Source organism: Myotis brandtii, unplaced genomic scaffold, assembly GCF_000412655.1.
Source record: "Myotis brandtii unplaced genomic scaffold, ASM41265v1 scaffold796, whole genome shotgun sequence".
Classification (NCBI taxonomy): Eukaryota; Metazoa; Chordata; class Mammalia; order Chiroptera; family Vespertilionidae; genus Myotis; species Myotis brandtii.
In genome coordinates, this window is record NW_005371207.1 from 1398400 (window position 1) to 1417115 (window position 18716).

General features: G+C 40.9%; 1 protein-coding gene across 5 annotated transcripts in view; it reads right to left on the reverse strand.

Annotated features, from left to right (window-relative positions):
• The window catches only part of DOCK9 (dedicator of cytokinesis 9), a 208256-nt gene that overhangs the window by 63178 nt on the left and 126362 nt on the right, over positions 1-18716 (reverse strand). For all 5 annotated transcript variants that reach the window (XM_014531223.1, XM_014531224.1, XM_014531222.1 and 2 more), the window contains exons 22-30: positions 12480-12566; positions 12006-12095; positions 10613-10728; positions 10300-10369; positions 9313-9438; positions 8658-8729; positions 1818-1964; positions 1514-1597; positions 770-881 (exon numbers count right to left, since the gene is read on the reverse strand). In XM_014531223.1, coding sequence (XP_014386709.1) covers positions 770-881; positions 1514-1597; positions 1818-1964; positions 8658-8729; positions 9313-9438; positions 10300-10369; positions 10613-10728; positions 12006-12095; positions 12480-12566 — 904 coding nt within the window. The remainder of the gene's footprint in view (positions 1-769; positions 882-1513; positions 1598-1817; positions 1965-8657; positions 8730-9312; positions 9439-10299; positions 10370-10612; positions 10729-12005; positions 12096-12479; positions 12567-18716) is intronic.

An 18716-nucleotide genomic window follows, 5' to 3' on the forward strand; every position in this document is an offset into this window, starting at 1 on the left:
TTATTCAGTGAAGATAAAGAAATCAATGTGAGCTGAACTGAAAGAGGATACAGGACAATGAGTACAGACCCAACATGCAAACGTAAAAGCATGTGGAAAGCCATGTGGCTTGTGACTTCGGCTACTGCCACCACGATGGACAAGGTCTGTGAAAATGGTGGAATAATACACTTTTGGAGTGAGCAGGCTCTTTGTTTTACCCAGGAGCAAAAAGCAAGATGCCTCCCTGGGATGTTACAGCAATGTCTTAGCAACAGTGAGAAGACATTCACTGGTTTATCATGAGTTAAGGACTGACCGAAGTATATGAGAAATGCCTGGATGAATAGCATGTGCAAGCATTTCAGCAATCACTTGCATTCTTTATCTATTAAAGGAGGAAAATGCAAGACAGCAAGCGTCACACCCCACACCTACCTACAGGAGTGTCATTTGACTCCACAGCTGGTGAAAGAAAAGCTAATTCATGAGAAAAAAGGAAAAGTGAAACAAATAAAAATAAACTACAGTAAGTAAAATGGATTTCTAGTGTTTAAGCAAAGGAATGTTTCAATGAAAAAGAGTTACACTAACATGATGTAGTCTGGTAAATTTGCGGAAAAGTAAGTTTCTATAGAATATTTTATCAATATTTTAAAATGGAAATTTTACTAGAAAAATTTTTTTTTAAAATTCTAATGTCATGTTGGATTCAGTTCTCTCATCATATTAAAAATAAATGACTCTAATAGTGAAAAAGCTAAGTAAATAAATATAAAGGTAAGATTACCTTGGTATCTTTGAATTCTGCCTTTTCCAAAGGGCATTGGTAAATTCAATGGGATATAGTGTTCATGATTGCACACCACACGGAGAAATTCAAACTTGTATTCAAAGAGGGTCTGCAGGGGAAAAATATGTTTAGTCCTAAGTTAAATACCTCACTGGATACTTTATCCAGCATCCTAAAAAGCCCGTAAGAAATAACAGACCCAGTCTTTAGCTTCTTGACCTTCTTGGAACAGCAAGCGCTGTGCTATTTTAGATTTCAGAATGACTGCAGGGATTTGTTTGAAAATTGAGAACACATTTCATTAAATGATGTTCACCACTGACTTTTAGGGCATTTATGATTTATGCTCCTCCTACTTCAATAAAGGATTCCAGGCAGCTTACAGTTATAGACACAGACTGAATACAATCAAAAAGCTGAGTGAGAGAAAAGGCCTCGGTCACTTCTATTACCTTACTAAATAAACTGTGACTCCCAACACGCATACTTTCAGTTTTGCAGTGAAGTCATTTCACGTGTTTATGAGAAAATCAAGTAGATATGTTTATTTCACATTTGGAGTTCCTGTGTCCCTAACATCTCACACATTAATGCAAACGAGTGCTATTTAGTATCTTCAAGAGGGGAGTGAGTCGTGCCTCTGGGACTGAAAGAAAATTCTGATGTGAACCAAGAGAAACAGGTGAGTTTCTGGGAGTGAGTCAGCGAGAAAAAAAGAACAGGGTGGAACACACACACTACCTTCGGGTCTCCAGGAGCAAAGCAGCTGGTGTAGTTGTTGATCTGCTTGAAGACGAAGCCCCGGTCCATGAAGGTGAAACATCTCTGTGGACAAAACAACCCATAACGTCAAGTATCTAGGCCCAAACTTTTTGGAAAGTTGGGTTCTAATCTGTCTTTACTGTTAATAAGTCTGTCCTTCAGCATACAAACATGCCATTGATGCTGACTGAGCAACTAACTGTGAACTACTACATACTAGTGACTCCTCTAGAAAGGACATTTCAGTCACTTAGCAGACGCCCTCTCGCCTGGCGCTCCCCACCTTGATGAAGACAGCAAGGCTATGATTCGCATTCTTAGATGCCTCTGGGTTATCTCGAAATTTCCGAGTGATGTGTGGCATCAGCATATTCACAACTGTTTCCACTGCATGATGATAGGACGCAGGAAATCTCTGGTTTCGCAATACCTGGAAAGAATTTAGAGCGAACATTTGTTAGTTTTTAAGTTGCAACCCTTTGGGGGAAATATCTCATCTGTGAGTCCATTTAAATAACCCAGCATTCTAATCTTATTTATCTGGAATTAGATGAGTTATTCTTTCTTCTCTCAAGGCACTGTACCAGTATTCTAATCCTCCAAAGAAGTTCTGTGGATTAGACCTGAGGTTTCAGACTTGGGCGAGATAAAGACCTGCCTGGAGATGTTGACAGAAATGTGGAGATGTGCCTGCAGTCAGACGCTGATCAGGAGCTGCGCTTTGACCCAGTACTTCTGGTGATTCTAGCCTGTACCTCTCAGGGAGCCCTTCAGAAAACACCGCACGCATTAGGTTTAAGCTTCAAGTATTCAAGCTGCCAAGACCAGTTGAAACTGCTTGGAAGCAGTCCTCTTCGAATTAATTTTAAATTCTAATTTTTCCCTACCGGGAATGCTTACCTAAGAAATCACAATCAGACCATTCAACAATTAGCTACCACTTGCTGTAGATCTTTGACATGTCAGGAACTGCACTAGACATTTTTATGTACTTTTCATTGAATTATTATAAGATCCCTTATGAGTTTAAACCTCAGTTCACAGAGGGTCAGGTTAAGCAAATGTGTCCTCAGTCACACAACTATCACCTAACAAAGATTCAAATCCAGATCGACCATAAGGAAACAGTCAGGTATTGCATGCTGAAAAGTTGCTGTATTAGTCAACACTGTCCTAACTAAAAGTGGGACAACCTGATATTGTATGCCGCCTGGTGTGGTGCAGTAGTGCACGAAGCATCCTTGGCAAAAAGCAAATCAAACCTGCATGGGGCTGAGTCTCTAGATATCACTACAAGTTCACAGGAAAGAGGGGATAAAGAACCATGTCACAGAAAACTGTGACATTACCATCAGCCAAATCTAGACTGTGGGAAACTCTGATAAACTTTGTGGAACAGAACCCCTATAACTAGCTTGGACTTTCATGTGGAAGAAATAAACTTTTTTCTTAGGTTACTGTTATTTTAGATCTCTGTCACGTGGCTGAACCCTCGGCCCTGAAGCTTAAGATATCCCAAGCATAACTCATCATGTCCTGTCTTTCCTGGTAAACCATGTCCTAATTATCTCTCAAAAGCTCCATTCTTCTATGCTCTCAAACGTAATATCTAAGTGCCCCCGCCCCACAAAAAAACCTGACTTTACTATGTTCTGTTTAAATCAGGCTTAGTAAGGTTTAATTTACATATACTAAAATTCACCGTTTTAAGGTATACAGTTTGCTAAGTCTTGACCAGTGTATACAGTTGTGTAACTATCACCACAACCATTTCTTTCACCATAAAATTCCCTCGTGTCCCTCTAAATCCCTTCCCTCCACCTCAGCCCCTGGAGACCACTGCCCTCTTTTCCATCCCTGTAGTTTTTCTTTTCCTAGAATGTCATAGAATGGGCTCATTCACACTGCGTGAAGTCTGCATGACCATCACAGTGACTTCCTGCACTTAACATAATGCCCTTGAGATCCATCCATGTTGTTGCAAGAATTAGTAGTTTGTTCTTTCTTACTAGTAGGTAGTATTCCGTTGTATGGAGTTACCACTATTTGTTTATCCATTCACCAGTTAATGGACATTTGGTTGTTTCCAGTTTTTGGCTATTATGAGTAAAGTTGCTATGAACATTTACATGCAGGTCTCTCTGTGAATATGTTTTTTAAATTTTATTTATTTATTTTTAGAGAGAGAAGGGGGGAGAGAAACACCAATTTGTTATTCCATATATTTATGCATTCATTGGTTGATTCTTGTGTGTGCCCTGACCAGAGATTGAACCTGCAACCTTGGCCTATGGCAGTGATGGCGAACCTATGACACGCGTGTCAGAGGTGACACGCAAACTCAATTTTTTGGTTGATTTTTCTTTGTTAAATGGCATTTAAGTACATAAAATAAATATCAAAAATATAAGTCTTTGTTTTACTATGGTTGCAAATATCAAAAAATTTCTATATGTGACACGGCACCAGAGTTAAGTTAGGGTTTCTCAAAATGCTGACATGCCGAGCTCAAAAGGTTCGCCATCACTGGCCTATGGGGACAATGCTCTAATCAACTGAGCTACCAGTCAGAGCCTCTGTGAATGTTTTTATTTCTTTTCACTAAATACTTATAAGTAGAATTGCTGGATCAAATAATTAGTTGATTTAATATTCTCTCTTATTTATTTATAATGCTTTCCATCCTTATCCTCAATCCCACCTCATTCCCTCCAATGCTGGATCTTCATCAGCATCACCCTAAAATGTCATTTCATATTATTGCAGTTAGAGAGCTAACATTACGGGTATGTTCATCTGCTCCACAGGCTAAATTCCAGGGGACGATACACTCATTGATATAAAAGTTTCCAAGCCTCCCTGCTGACATTTACACGCTCTTTCGTCTTGTCATTTCTGCTCAAGAACCTACCTACCTCTCTATGGGCTTTACCGAATCATCGGCTGCCTGGCCTCAAAGCCCCTCATAACCTCACTGTTGTTTCTGAGTGGATCTTGTTTTTCACTCTTTCCCTCTACTCTCAGCCTGAGCTCCGCCACAGAGGCCTTTCCTGGGCATGAGCTCTTCCCTGTGCCTCTGCTTGTGCTCTTCTCTCTAACGCTGGCCTTTCTAGGCCCAGGTAAGGTTCCCTCTCTACCTCCACATTCATCTCCTATCATTCTGGAGCTCACACATACACCTTCCTGCACTCTCCTCCGACTATTCCCAGCTGAATGTCTTCATTCTCCAAGGGCAATGTCAGCTTCCAGGCTGAGGATGTGTCCTCTACTCCACGCGCATTTCTGCTCAATGCTCTGCAGAGCAAACAACTGTTCAAAGCATTTATTCATGGATGAAAGCACAGATATATACATTCTGCCATCGCCTGGGTACAGGGTTAACAAATATGGTTTAGGGGAAGTCCAAACAGTCCATTTAGAACATGAACCATACCATCCTCCTTCCACTTTTCAAATGAAAGCTCTTGCCTTGCTCAATTAAGCCTGAAAATGGTTGAAGGTTAAATAAGTAACACTTAACGGCATATAGTCATCCTATCCTATGCCAGGTTTTCCAAGTACACCTGTGGAATGCCAGCAATTTGCTGGATTCGATGTGGGAGGAAAGGAAATGCAAAATGAGTCTGCTGAAATTATAGTTGCTAAATATAAATGATAGAAAAAAAAAACCCTACCTAAAATATGTTGCCCATTGAGGCACAGTGGGGTTGGGGGTTACAAGCTTAGTAGGTCTCAGAGGTCTATTCAAAAGCCACTTATTAAAATTCCAAGCACATGCCACCTACGAAATACTCGAGTCTAGCAAAGAAATTGCTTACTTTAGATGCTTGTTCAAAGACAGGCTGTGATCCACAGCCTTCCTCAGCAAATGTAACAAAGAGTAGTTGATTGGCTGGGGGTGGGAGGGTGGGCACACGTGGCCACCTCCATCTTCAGAAAGACTGTGGCATCAGAAGCAGGCAGAGCAGCGTGCCAACTTCTCCCTCCACATAAATGTGCACAACCCCACCGACACAGGAAGTGTGCGCTGAAGGCCTCGGCTAACATACGCCCTGTCCCCAAAGGCCGATCAATGCCAGGTACTTTCAACACCAAAAGCATGATCTGGCTCTGACACGGATCATGGCCCAGGCGTGTGCCTGGTCATGACATTGGAAGAAAAACTTGCCAATGAGGAAGGAAATCAGCTTAGAGTTATAAACACATTGGATGATATTAATAATCTTCAGTCAAAAATAGAAAAACTCTGAGGGGATTTGACCATGATTTTGGAAATCATCAGTGGTACAGGAATGGTGGTCATGAACTTGTTCCTCAAATTCAGAACACTGGGACCAGGGACTCGGATAAACAATTCTTAAGAAGTAAGTATAAGACAAACGTAAAAATAACTAATCCAAACACATAAAACTCTCATTAGTCCTAAAATATAAGGCAAACTGAATGAAGGCTTCAAAAAATGAGAGAAAAGTTTCTAGATCAACAATGTGTGACTTAGGGGAAAAGCGGCGTGGTTTCCGGGTGACACGGAAGAGAAGGTCAGAGGGGAGCCTTCCAGAGCGAACATGTTCAGCTCTCCCAGGTGGTAAGCAGGCATTTGGGACTCTTTTTATAGTAAATTATGTTATACTTAAGTTTTCTCCTTTTGGATGCTAGTGTTTATTTTTTAAGCTGGATAACAATGTTAAAATAAGCTACTTCCCAAAACTCTCTGAATATCGTTTTAGGACCAAGACGCAATTAACTTCCGGAAAAGCGTGTGCCTGGTGGCCTTTGAGAGGTTTGTTCCACAGAGTTCCAAAAACAAACGACATCCCAGGGGACCCGGAGAACTAGGTTATGAGGCGGGACATGGCGGAGCATCTGGGAAAGACTGATTCTGACTCCAGCATAAGTCAGGTCTTGGCTCTGCTCAGCTGGGTAGCCCTGGGCAGGTTACTTCATGGGTCTGTACTTCCATCTCACGCGCTGTGACATAAGGGAGAAGCTGGACCAGAAGGGAGCTCTCAGGTCTCTACCATCCCTAAAGGTCCATGGTTTAATTTGGCCTCTGGAGTAAAGAGCACATACAACTGAGTTTCTTTATTAACCTATCACAGGTCTCAGAAAGAGATCATGGACACTTGATTTTAAATATACTTCTTGTGAGTGTTTTCAAACTGTTCATTACCTCCCTGACCATCACTGCCATGGTCTGGTTGTACACTTTCCCACCTAAATTCGTGAGGGCACAAACCACACTACATTTAACTTCGTAACCCTTGAGTCTGAATATAATAAAGGGCTCAAAATGTAACAAATCAGTTATATTTTTAAACATAAGCAAGTCATCAATCTTTCTGAAGTGATTATATTTATTTAGAGCAAAAAAATAATAAAATATCCAGTGGGACCTTGTTATGGACTGAACTGTGTTCCCTGAAAACTCATTATGTTCATGTCCTGCACCTCAGAATACGACGAAATTTGGAGACAGAGTCTTGAAAGAGTTAATTAAGTTAAAGCAAGGTCATTCAGTGGCCTTGATCTAAGAGAGCTGGTGTCCTTATAAGAAAGGAGCAGATTAGAACACAGAAGAAGGATAGTATAAAGATGCAAGAAGCCATCCACAAGCCAAGAAGAGAGGACTCAGAAGAAACCAAACCTACAGACATCTTGATCTCGAACTTTCATCATCCAGAATTGTGAGAAAATAAATTTCTATCGTTTAATCTGCCCAGGCTGTGGTAGTTACAATGGCAGCTCGAGCAAACTAAAATAGACCTAAAGCCCATTCTGCATATGACAACATTTTTATTTTTATTTATTTATTTATTTATTTATCGACAACATTTTTAAGAGAAAGGTAATATATCCAAATAACCTGCCTACGTGTGTGTGCGTGCACATGGGTGTATGCACGCGTATATATGCACGTATACTAGCAGCACACTGCCAAGTAGACAGTCTGCTGGAGTTTTTCCTTGGCAGGCTGTCCTGGCATGACTCGGATGGTGCGTTACTCGGTGGAAGGCAGGGCCCACCTCCATCTGGCATCTCCCTGTGTGCTAAAGCTGGATTTAAAAGGAAACCATCTGGTCAGGCACCCGCGCCGGCACTACTAGAGGAAACTACAGCTTTAGGGTCTGAACCACCAACCTTCTGCCTGACAAAACCCACCAGCCTTTCCCAAGGCTTCCTCCTGGAGTCCAGATGGCCCAGATCCTGACCCTCCCTGCCTGGGACTCCGCCCACCTCCCCACATTCATTTAGAGAGACTTCCTGGCACCACAATGGCTGCTCCCTGCATAAGCACCTTGGGCTCTCACCCAGACCTCTCCAGCTCCCACTTCTGTACGCGACGATGTGGCAAGAACTCACCGTCACAACAGCAACTGCAGGACTGTGCATTTCAGGAGCTCTGCAGCATGCCACCTGTGCTTACTGCCTTAGGACTTTATAAAAATTAGTCTGTGCTCACACAGGCAGCAACCAGTCATACCTCGACAGGCAACAGTCCAGAGGTGAGCCTGGGACCGCATGGAGACCCAGAGAGTCTTACAGGCACACACACAGCACCTCGGAGAGGTAGGCCTGGGGGAGACTATGTTATCTGAGTCCATTCATTGGCTACAGAGGACGTGAAGTAGCATCAGACATGCTTCTAAATCCCTGAGAAAAATGTCTAAGATGTTCAAGACACTTAAGAAACATCAGGTAAATGCATTTTAAATGAATGCTTAAACTACTATTCCTATTCCCATTTCAACAAACTGGGAGATTTCTAAGCTAGTCAAAGGAAAGGACACATTTTTTCTTTGGATTTAATAACACAGTGCTTGAGGCGTATGGGCATGAGCCAGAGTGATCTCAAAACCTGGCTCCCTCCATTCACCAGCAGCATGCATGGCCTTGGGCAGGTAACGCAAGCATCCTGGCCTCAGTTTCTCCATCTGTAAAATGAGGGGTAAGACTAATACTCCCCTCACCCACATTAGGATTGTTATAAAGCTAAAATGCTTTATCACTGGAAAGTAATTAAAGCAGTACTGTAAGCAGCACACAGGAATTTAATAAATGTTAGCCACAAACACAACGAAAGATGCTTTTCCCCTAAGAACCACCGCACGATGGAGCGACATACCTTAACCTTGGAGTTCTCGATCAAGTGCTGAGCCATGGATTTTATCAAAACATCAAAGAAAAACCATGAGTACTGAAAGGAAAAAAAAGGACTCCAGTAAGCAAAACAACCAGTTGGAAGAGACGTTCATTCTCTTAGGCTGGCAAAGTCACTGACATAAATCAAATGTGACCAAAAAACCACGGCTGAACCTCTTGGCAAATTATTACCGGACCAGAGGTTCTGCAGGTGTTCTCCTGCTTTCACACGTCTGACAGTAAGTGACTCCATCCCGCCAGGGAACAGGGTACATAAGCTCAGCAACCCACAAAGAGGCGCCGCTCGATTACATACGCAACCTTTCCTCTTGCCTGAGTCTCGCCTGCTGACACTTGCCTGTAAAATCTCTAACTCACGGTCCTCCAATTATTCAAATATGACTTACTAATACCTAAGAGGCCATGAAGCTCTGAGTATAATAATAATTTGCAGCTTTAATAGGAGCACCGGTACAAGGGGCAATGTAGGTACTGAAGAACTAACTCTGTTACTGCTTTTTAGGAGGTGATGATCATCTCTAAAAGCACACAAAAAGGGTGAACTGATCTAGCTGAGGAGTCTGAAGTTTCCTTCATCAGTTTCCATACTGCAGGGTCACACTGGCCTCCCACCATACCTTAAGTAGTTTGTTGCTGGTGAGAAAATCGGCAGAAGGCTTGAGAATTGCGGTCATGGATTTGGCCAGTTCTTCATGCACTGTCTTATATTCGGCGGCGATATACGGCTCAGCCTTGTACGCGTACTTTGAAGAAAAGGGAAAGATGCTTTAATGCACTGGTTCTCCAAGCTGAGCTGAAAGCTGAAGAGGCTCCAGAGGAGGAGGATCAGGGACCCAGGTACAATCGCATGGGTGGGAGAGGAAGGTGTGGAAACGGAAGGTGGGAAGGGTTGTTGTCATGTGACAGAAAGAGGGAGCTCAGGATGTCTTCGGGGACCCACCTAAATATGTGAATCACCTGACTCAGGTCAGTGGTCCTCCAGCCCACAGCTCCACCTCCTAAGGACTTCAGGAAACGTGTCACATGACCCTGGGGAACTGATTCCCTGAACAACCCGAACTTCACTTTTTAAATGAACTCATAGCTAAAATTCATACTGTCAAAGATTAAATGGAATGTGTGCAACTGTTTAGAACAATCGCAGCCACCATGTTTACTGAATATTGTCCATAAATGAAGACCTTGTTGATATTTATCCCAGCATGTAGATGGAGGCCAGAGCTAACCTTCCTATCTTGGGAGAAGCAGTGTTCCTGGGAATTTTAGGCAGGAAAAAGAAAAATGAAGACAAGAAGCCATGCCAGAGGCCTAGCTAGGAGTGAGTTAATACTCTTCTTTAAACTTCCACATCATGTACAGCACCCATATAAGAAGAAATGTAGTTGACAAAATGATACTAAGTAAGTAAATGAAAGGCTGCCCTCTTTGGACTTCCCCTCATCTAGGTGGGAGCACTGGCTATGTGATACAGAAGAGAAAGCAGAGGTATTAAGTTTCACCCCCAAATCTACCCCCCAAATAACTAGATTTTTAAAAAATAAGTTCTTAGAAGGAAAATTGGAGAGCCACAGATTTAAATGATTGGGACAGTTCATTTTACATACCTTAACATATGACCTCAAGTGGCTCTCCAATTCTTCCTCATGGCACTGGGCAACCACATGAATAATGACCCTACACACCATAGGAATGAATAAAGCAATGAATAGTAATGTGAAAATGGAAACATTTCATTATTATCACAGTAGAACAATGATGATGCTATTGGCACCACAGGAAACAAAGAATTAGATGAGACCTCTACATATGCCTTAAATATAATGTTTAACACACACTAGCATCCGGATATGTATGATTATGCTCCAGATGTGGATAGACCGAAGGGGAAGGAGAGTGTCCACCTTACACCTCTCTCACCGTGTCACGTTGACGGCGACTTCCTCATGAGTTGCTCTGGTGAGGACACGGAACAGCTGGTTTAGGATGGTGGGCAAGAAGGCGATCATCACGTGGCCTTCCATTGCATGCAGGCTCTACAGGCATGGAATACCAAAGTCCGAGTTATCCTTTGACATTAAACCAATTTCCACTGAGCAATTTTCACTCAGTTTCAAGTAAGGATGGAAGAAGTGTCTCTAAAGCAAAAGGGAGGCAGTGGCAGGCAGGATAAGGGACAAAGAAGTCCATGTCTGTGAACATGTTACATGGCAAAGGGAATTAAGGATGCTAACCAGGTGGCCTTAAGATCAGAGGACGCTCTTTGATTTAGTCAGGTGGGCCTGGTGTAACCACAGGGGTCCTTAAAAGTGGAAGAGGGAGGCAAAAGAGGAGAGTCGGGGGAGATGTGTCTAAGGAAGAATAGTCAGTGGTGCAACCTGTTGGCTTTGAGATGGACAAAGTGGCCACAAGCCAAGGAATGAAGGCAGCATTTAGGATAAGAACCCAGATTGACCCCTAGTTTCCAGAAAGGAAACTCACTATTAATAACACCTTGGTTTCAGCCCAGTGAGGCTCATACCAGACTTCTGACCTACAGAAGTGTAAGATAATAAATTTGTGTTATTCTAGGCCCCCAAGTTTGTGGTAATTTCTTACAGAACCAATAGGAAACCTATACAAAGGTTCTTCTTCAAGTCACCTGGCTCTCTCTGAGGCAGCCCAAAGGTGATTGGGCACAGCAGTGATTTCAGGATTACCCAGTCCAATTTCTTTGCTTAAATCAAACAAACTTCTGCAGTTCTCACCTTTCTTACATTTTGCCCCCATGCCTAGAATGCCCTTTTAGTTACTTTCCTTTTAAAAATGTTCCCCTGGAATCATGTTCTGGATGTAACTCCCTTAGAGAAGCCCTGCTTGCTCCCATGTGCAAGGACTCTAGGAGGGTCCCTGGCCCTGCACAAGGCTGGGGTTGCTGGCATGCATTATCTGTTTTGTTTTGTTTTGAACCCACCTGCTATGCATTCTCGAAGCTTGTGTTATCTCCTACAATGAACCAGAAGTTCCTTAATGGTAAGACTACAATGCCTGATTCTGCGCTGTGAGCCCAGGGAGTACTCAACACGAGCGGCCTCTGTAAGTGAGGGGTTTCCTATGCAGGGAACAGTGTGTTTCAGGTCTGGCCGGAGAAAAGTATGCGTGGGACTAGGACGAAGGTAGGAGGAGCACTATTTCTGAGTGCCCTTCTTAGCACTATCTCAAACCATACAGAAGCTGATGGTGCGAGAGTATCTAGCTAAGAGCACCACCAAAGAGAAAACCCAATCAACTCCAAACTCATTAAAAAAGGGTCACTAAGAAAGCCACCTGATACCTTAAGGTACTTCACAAGTTCATTCCCTAGGGCTTGGGCTCCAGATTCAGTTTTCTGACAGTACTGGAAAAAATTATGCAAATGCTGATCCTGGGAAGGGGGAAAAAAAAGTTTATTAGCATATCTGCTATAGAAATAGAAGTATTTGCTTCTTACAGCATGCATGTTTCATTTAGACTATGAAAACTGATCATATAAAAATGCAAGTATCAAAGAGATAAAAATGAAAACAAATTTTAAAAAACGTTTCCAAAGATCCTCCAACAAAAGAGAAAAACTTAAAAAATGTTACTTGTACTCTTCATTTATTTCAGTACCAATGAGCACCTTATCTGTACTTCCTTTCTTCAAAAGAGGACTTATAGAGTAAAAATATATCCATAGAACATGTCAATTAGACTTTTGTTTTGAAAAAAAATTATACCAACTCATTCACAAAGCAATCACTGCTAATTTTAACGGACTAGCGCATACCTGAGTATACACCGTAGAAACCAGATGAGTTGAAACTTTCAGCAGTGGCTTGCTTCCATCGACCCATTTAATTTCTGGACCACAATGCTGAAAAATATGGGGGGGAAAATATCCCAACAGATGAGTGATCTTGGCTTCAATCGCCATCCTGAATAAGGGCCCTGATGAGGTGCGGAAGCCCCAACAGCTCTGGTGACTTGATAGTCATGCCTATGCCTGGCTAACAACGGGATGATACCAACACTAATTCCTGCCCGCTTTCTTTCCCCAAGTGCAATGTTCTTCTTCCTGGATTTTATAAGTTATCTTTCCTGTTGAGCTGCAGCTGTAAGGATTACTGTCCATTTGAGAGGGAAAGAATCCTATTCCACCAATGACTTAACCAAACTCGAGCTCAGGGCTCCGAAAGTGATGGCACAAGGTACCAGATACAGCGAATAGGACAGGAAGTACTCCTGGCACAGTCAAAGGGTCAATATCTGTTTGTGCCTATTTTTAGTTTCAGAAACCTTCAATTTTCTCATGTTCAGATTAGGAACTCTAACTGAATGTTACATGATTTAACCTTATTTTGGAATATTTTAACTATCTGTTCATAATATGGGCCCACATTTGGCTCTATTTAAAATGTAGAGAAACATTAAAAGCCATTCAAAATGAGAGGAAACAAAAACCTTTTCTGAGCATCTTATAAAACTGAAGTCTATATAATCTAAGACAGCTTAAAAAAATGCAAAACCAACAAACCAATAGGAGGAATCAGAGACAATTCAGGCATTAATGAATCAGAACGAGCTACCATGTGGATGAGATATTTGCTTACTGGACTTATTACATTATGTTGGAAGATAATTCCTAACCATTTGCATGACCCTAAGAATGCATCTTTATTTGAGCATGGCTAGTTCGCAGAGATTTTCTTCCTTATCCAGTATCTCCAAGTCTTCATGTCCTTGCTGAGGCATTGCTACTTCTGGGCTTATACTAAAATGCCCGAACTATAATTCTACACTGTGACACTGTTAATATCACTGATTCCCAATGGCCTAAGTTTACTTGAAAATGAATAACGAAAACCAAAATGCCAAGACTGGGAAAAATACTATGTGCTTTTTTTGTGTGTCATTGTTGCTTTAGCTGATCTTTAATGTTTTGTGAAGGAATGGGATAAATCAATCTTAAATTCCGATACCCTGCCCATCCCAAGCTCCTGGTAGCCAAGGTAGCCAGATGGGAGATTGGCTGAGACAGGAACGTGCTGCTCATTGGTCACCACCCTTCCATCTTTCAGAAGAGGAAGCCAGGAATAGCCAACTGTTGAAACAAAGAACAAAACAGATTCACTGTAAGTGTACGGAAACTGATGAAAGAAAGCCAATCTTACTAAATTACCTGATTTTCAAGAACTGTTAATATCAATTAGGGTTAAGAAATTGAAGAGACCCTGAATACAATCTCTGTAGAACCTTGACTGCTTTGGGATTAGAATTCTAAAATTACCTTTTATAGAAATTTACATATACGAACCAGGCATGCTACCTTCACGAACATCATCTAAAAACTCCTTTGCAAAAGAATGCAAATTCATATCAAAATAAAATCTAAGAACCTAATGTTAAGTTGTCAAAAATCAAAGGGATAATGAAATTTCAAACCTTGTGTTTCAACAACATCCTTCTTCTTTGTGCTTCCTTTGTTTGAATTATCACAGCTGACATGGAAAAATGTGAACAACAAGTGGTGCTTTTCGTGTAGCTGGGTGGGCAATTCTATTTTAATCTGCAAGGAAAACAAAGCAACAACTTTTCTAATATTCCAGAACAACAAAATTTCTTGGTGACAGCAGCCACACAACGTGTCACCCAATGCCTAAGGGTGCATTTGGTCTCCAAACTAATAGCAACATTTGTAGTTAAAGAAATCTGAGACTGTAAATTGTGCTAAGGAAGAAATGGATCCTTGATACAATGTTATACTGTTATGGGCTGAATGTTTGTGTGTCCTCCCCTCCCCAGCCCCAACCCCTTCCCAAATTCACATGTTGAAGTTCTAACCCCCAAAGGTGATGGTATTAATAGGGGCTTTTGGAGGTGATGATGTCATGAGTGTGGAGCCCTCATAAATGGGATTAATGCTCTCATATAAAAGAGATCCCACAGAGCTCCTGAGCCCTTCCCACCATGCGAGAATACACCTGAGAACCTGCGACACTGACATGCTGGCACTCTGACCTCGGACTCCCAGCCTCCGGAACTGTAAGCTATAAGTATTTGCTGTTTATAAGCCAGTTAGTCTGTGGTATTTCGTTATAACAGCACAAACAGACTAAGACATGACTGACCAAAACTAGAAAAGTCGATATTTAAATTCCAGAAGGAATTGGAAAACACATGAGAGAAACCACTACATTAACCTAACACCAGCCAGGCATGGTGAAAAACCAGGGTAGAACATTTACCAGTAGAATTCATATAGTAGTTTTAATGACCTACATATAATTTTACATAAGGAAACCCAACAATAAGAAAGGTCCAACAGATGTAACTATACTTAAGTATGAATTTGAAAGAAACTATATCAGAATTATTAATTGTGGTAGTGGTAGAGGAGGGATTTTTAAGTTTTTCTTTTCTACATTATCTGCATTTTCCAAGTTTTAATTTTTTACAATAAATACATTACTTTTATAATTAGAAAAAATTATGGAAAATAGATAATTCAACATTTAGTTCTATCACTGTCATTTCAGCATAGTATGCACCTCCCCTTGAATTTTGCTTTACTAAGCAAAGAACTTGAGTTTTCCTTAAAATGGGTTAAACTGGATTTTCCCTTGAAAATCTTACCTCATCATAAAATTCTGGGTTTTGATGATGGTGTAAAACTGCAGCAAAGGCGCTTCTTGTGAACACGGGCCCACCAGGCCTGCCGTAAATGCACTGAAATCAGAGTTAGCAAGGGAAACACCAGCATTCAATGAATAGAGTAAGAAATTAAACTCAGATGTGTTGCAAAGAGCACTCCCACAGCAAAGCTTAGCCATCTCTGATGGATTTCTTCTCCCTGTGAAGACTCCAGACCCACAAGCCCTTTAGTCCTGGGCCCAACTCACCCTCCAGCTCCCCTCCCACCCACTGAGCTCTCTGAACCAGACCTTGCTCACGGCTCCCTTTCCCACTGCCATGCCTCTGCTTATGCCATTCTCTCCCAGGGATCTTCCCTTCTATATGCCCCAAGCAAACTCTCATGCATCCTTCCAGAAATGAGGAACTCCTTCCTCTGTGTCCCTTCAGCATTTTTCTGTTCTAATTACTCAGTTTTGTAAAATAAACCCTCTTAATACCTTCTGTATGCCAGGAGCTTTTTTTTTCATATCTGTCTTTTCCCACTAAATTACAAAATTTCTTGAGGGTGAAACTATACTACATTGTTCTCTGAAACTTTGTCTCCTTCCCCTCTTGCAAAGTCATTTTCATAAAGTTTCAGTAAGGAATTTGGCCTCTGGGGCCAGACTGCCTGGGTTTGAACATCAGTTCCCCTAATGTATGACCCTAAGCAATTTATTTAAATTCTGTGCATTAATCTCCTCATCTAAAAAATGCAGATATTCATAGTACCTAACTCAAAAGACTGTTATGAGAATTACAGGGGTTTAGTACCTATAAGGCTCTAAGAGCAGAGCCTGGAATATAATGAGCACCCAGTAAGCATCAATAATATACTACTATTATTATCACCATACTATAATAAACATTTAATAAATGTCAATCTATTATTATTATCAATACTATTTATATTGTCAATGTTACTAATATAATTCTTAGCATCCATACAATGCCTGGCTCATAGCAGGTGCACAATGTGTTTACTGAATTGAACATGCATAAGAACCCTTCACCCCTAAAATGTATAACAAAAAAGAAATAGTGAATTAGGAATAAGAACTCAATTATTCCATATTCCGTAAGGTTCAGCATGTGTGGTTATATGTTGTGATGTCATGTATTTGTGTGTTTGTGTCAATTAAAATGTGCCAGACTCCTTTAGTTGTGCCATATCACGCAACTGCATTATTAAAGTGGGAAAATGGGAATATATATAAAAAACAAACCTTCAAAGGCTGAGAGTCTTCTTCATCTGAATCTTTGAATTCAATGCAAATAGCAATATTTCTGGCCTGCAGCATATGTAAAGAAAAAAAGGGGAGGAGGGGACAAAAAGCCAGGATATATAAATATTTATAAAAGTACATGAGAAACCAAAACCCAAGAGAATTTAATTCCAAAAATGAAACCTCATTCTTTATACTCACCTTGGCAAAAGACTTCTGACTGTCATATTTCAAGTACTTGGGATAAACATAAAGGTGGTTATTATAGGTGGTGTACGGCTGAGTATATTTTGCTAGGCAGGGCACAAATTCCTCTACTTCAAACATGATTGGAGTTTTAGTACAGGTTTCAAATTGCTTTGTGGGAATGTATGATGAATTGACATAATCTGAAAAATTAAAAACAAGCAAATTGAAGTAAAAAAAAAAACAAATAAAATTTTGTCTGTTTATTACACAGAACTTACACTTACTGGGAAAGTCTGAGGAAACATTATCGATTGTAATGTCTAGATTGCCCAGTATCACTGGGAGCTTAGCCATCTTCTCAGGTCTACAAACAAAGAAGAGAAAAATCAAACATTTATAAGTTAGATGAGCTCCAAAACCTAAATTATAGAGAGCACTTCCCAGAGAAATATAATACAAGCCACAAAAGTAGTTTCAAACTTTCTAGTAGGCACATTTAAAAAAGTAACAGGTAAAATTAGTTTTAAGAATATATTTATTTAACCCATTATGTCCAAAATATTATATTTAAATATATAATCACTATAAAAAGCGCATTCGAATTATTCAAAATCAGATGTGTATTTCCATTACAGCTCATTTCAGTTTGGACTTGCTATTTTTCAAGTGCTAAACAGCTACATGTGGTAGTGGGTACTGAGTTGGACAGCAAAAGTCTAGTTAAGAACATCAGCAAAATGTTAAAGTTTTCCTGAACCATTCCAAACTCACCATACATTCTTCGCTCATTTAGAATCATGAAAATTCAGAAGCAGAAGTCATGTTAGTCTCTAGTGTCTAGCAAAACGCTGGGTACCAAGCAGGTACTCAATGAAATGTATGGTGTCTGTATTTGGTCTGACTCAATCCATTACAGGAATCTCCTCTACAATGTGCCCGACAAGCACTGCCACTGCTTCACCCTTCCTAGTGGCAGGAAACTTTCAGCACCCAGACTGCTCTTCTGCATAGCAAGGGAAGGGCACCTCTCTGAAACTTCCACTCATCAAGGGGCTTGGTTATGCTTCCCTATGGAACACCTTTCAACCATCTAGAAACAGCCTTCGGAAGTCTTCCATTCTCAGCCCTTCTGCACCTTACTCCAATGCCATTTCTCTCCTCGAAGAAGGTCCCATTTATATTGTTGCACCCAGAACTGCATAGATCAGGCCCAATGGCCTGAGCAGTGAGGGTAGGATAGCTGTCTGTTTTTACTTTATCTTTTATTGATTGATTTTGAGAGAGAGAGAGAGAGAGAGAGAGAGAAGTAGAGAAAGAGAGGGAGAGAAACTCTGGTTCGTGCACTCATTGGTTTATTCTTGTATGTTCCCTGACAGGGAATTGAACCTGCAAACTTGGCATATCAGGATGACGCTCTAACCAACTGAACAACCCAGCCAGGGGCATAGCTATCTGGCTTTGAACAATACACTCATCTATTGATGCTATTACTTTTAGGTAGCCACACCTAGTGATTCAAATGAAATTTACAAACACCTAAAAGTCCTAAATCTTTGTTCATATGCTTTACTATCATGCCACATCTCTCCATTCTGGATTTATACAATTATGTTTTTGGAACTCAGAACAGGATTTGATTTTTGTCTTGATGAAATTTCATTTCTTTATATATTTTGAGGCATTTTTCTAGTTTATCAAAACCCTCCTAAATCCAGGTATTAACATCTAATGTATTAGATATTCCTAACGGCTTGGTGTTGCGAAGACATTTCACCAGCATGTTATACTCTCTTATAAAAGTCACTGATGAAGATACTGCACAGAATATTGCCATGAACAGGTTCCTCTCAACCCTCTCGATGCTCATCGCCAGACTGACACTAGCCTATTCATCACCCTTCTTGGCATCTGGTTACTCCAGCAGTTGAACATCTGTC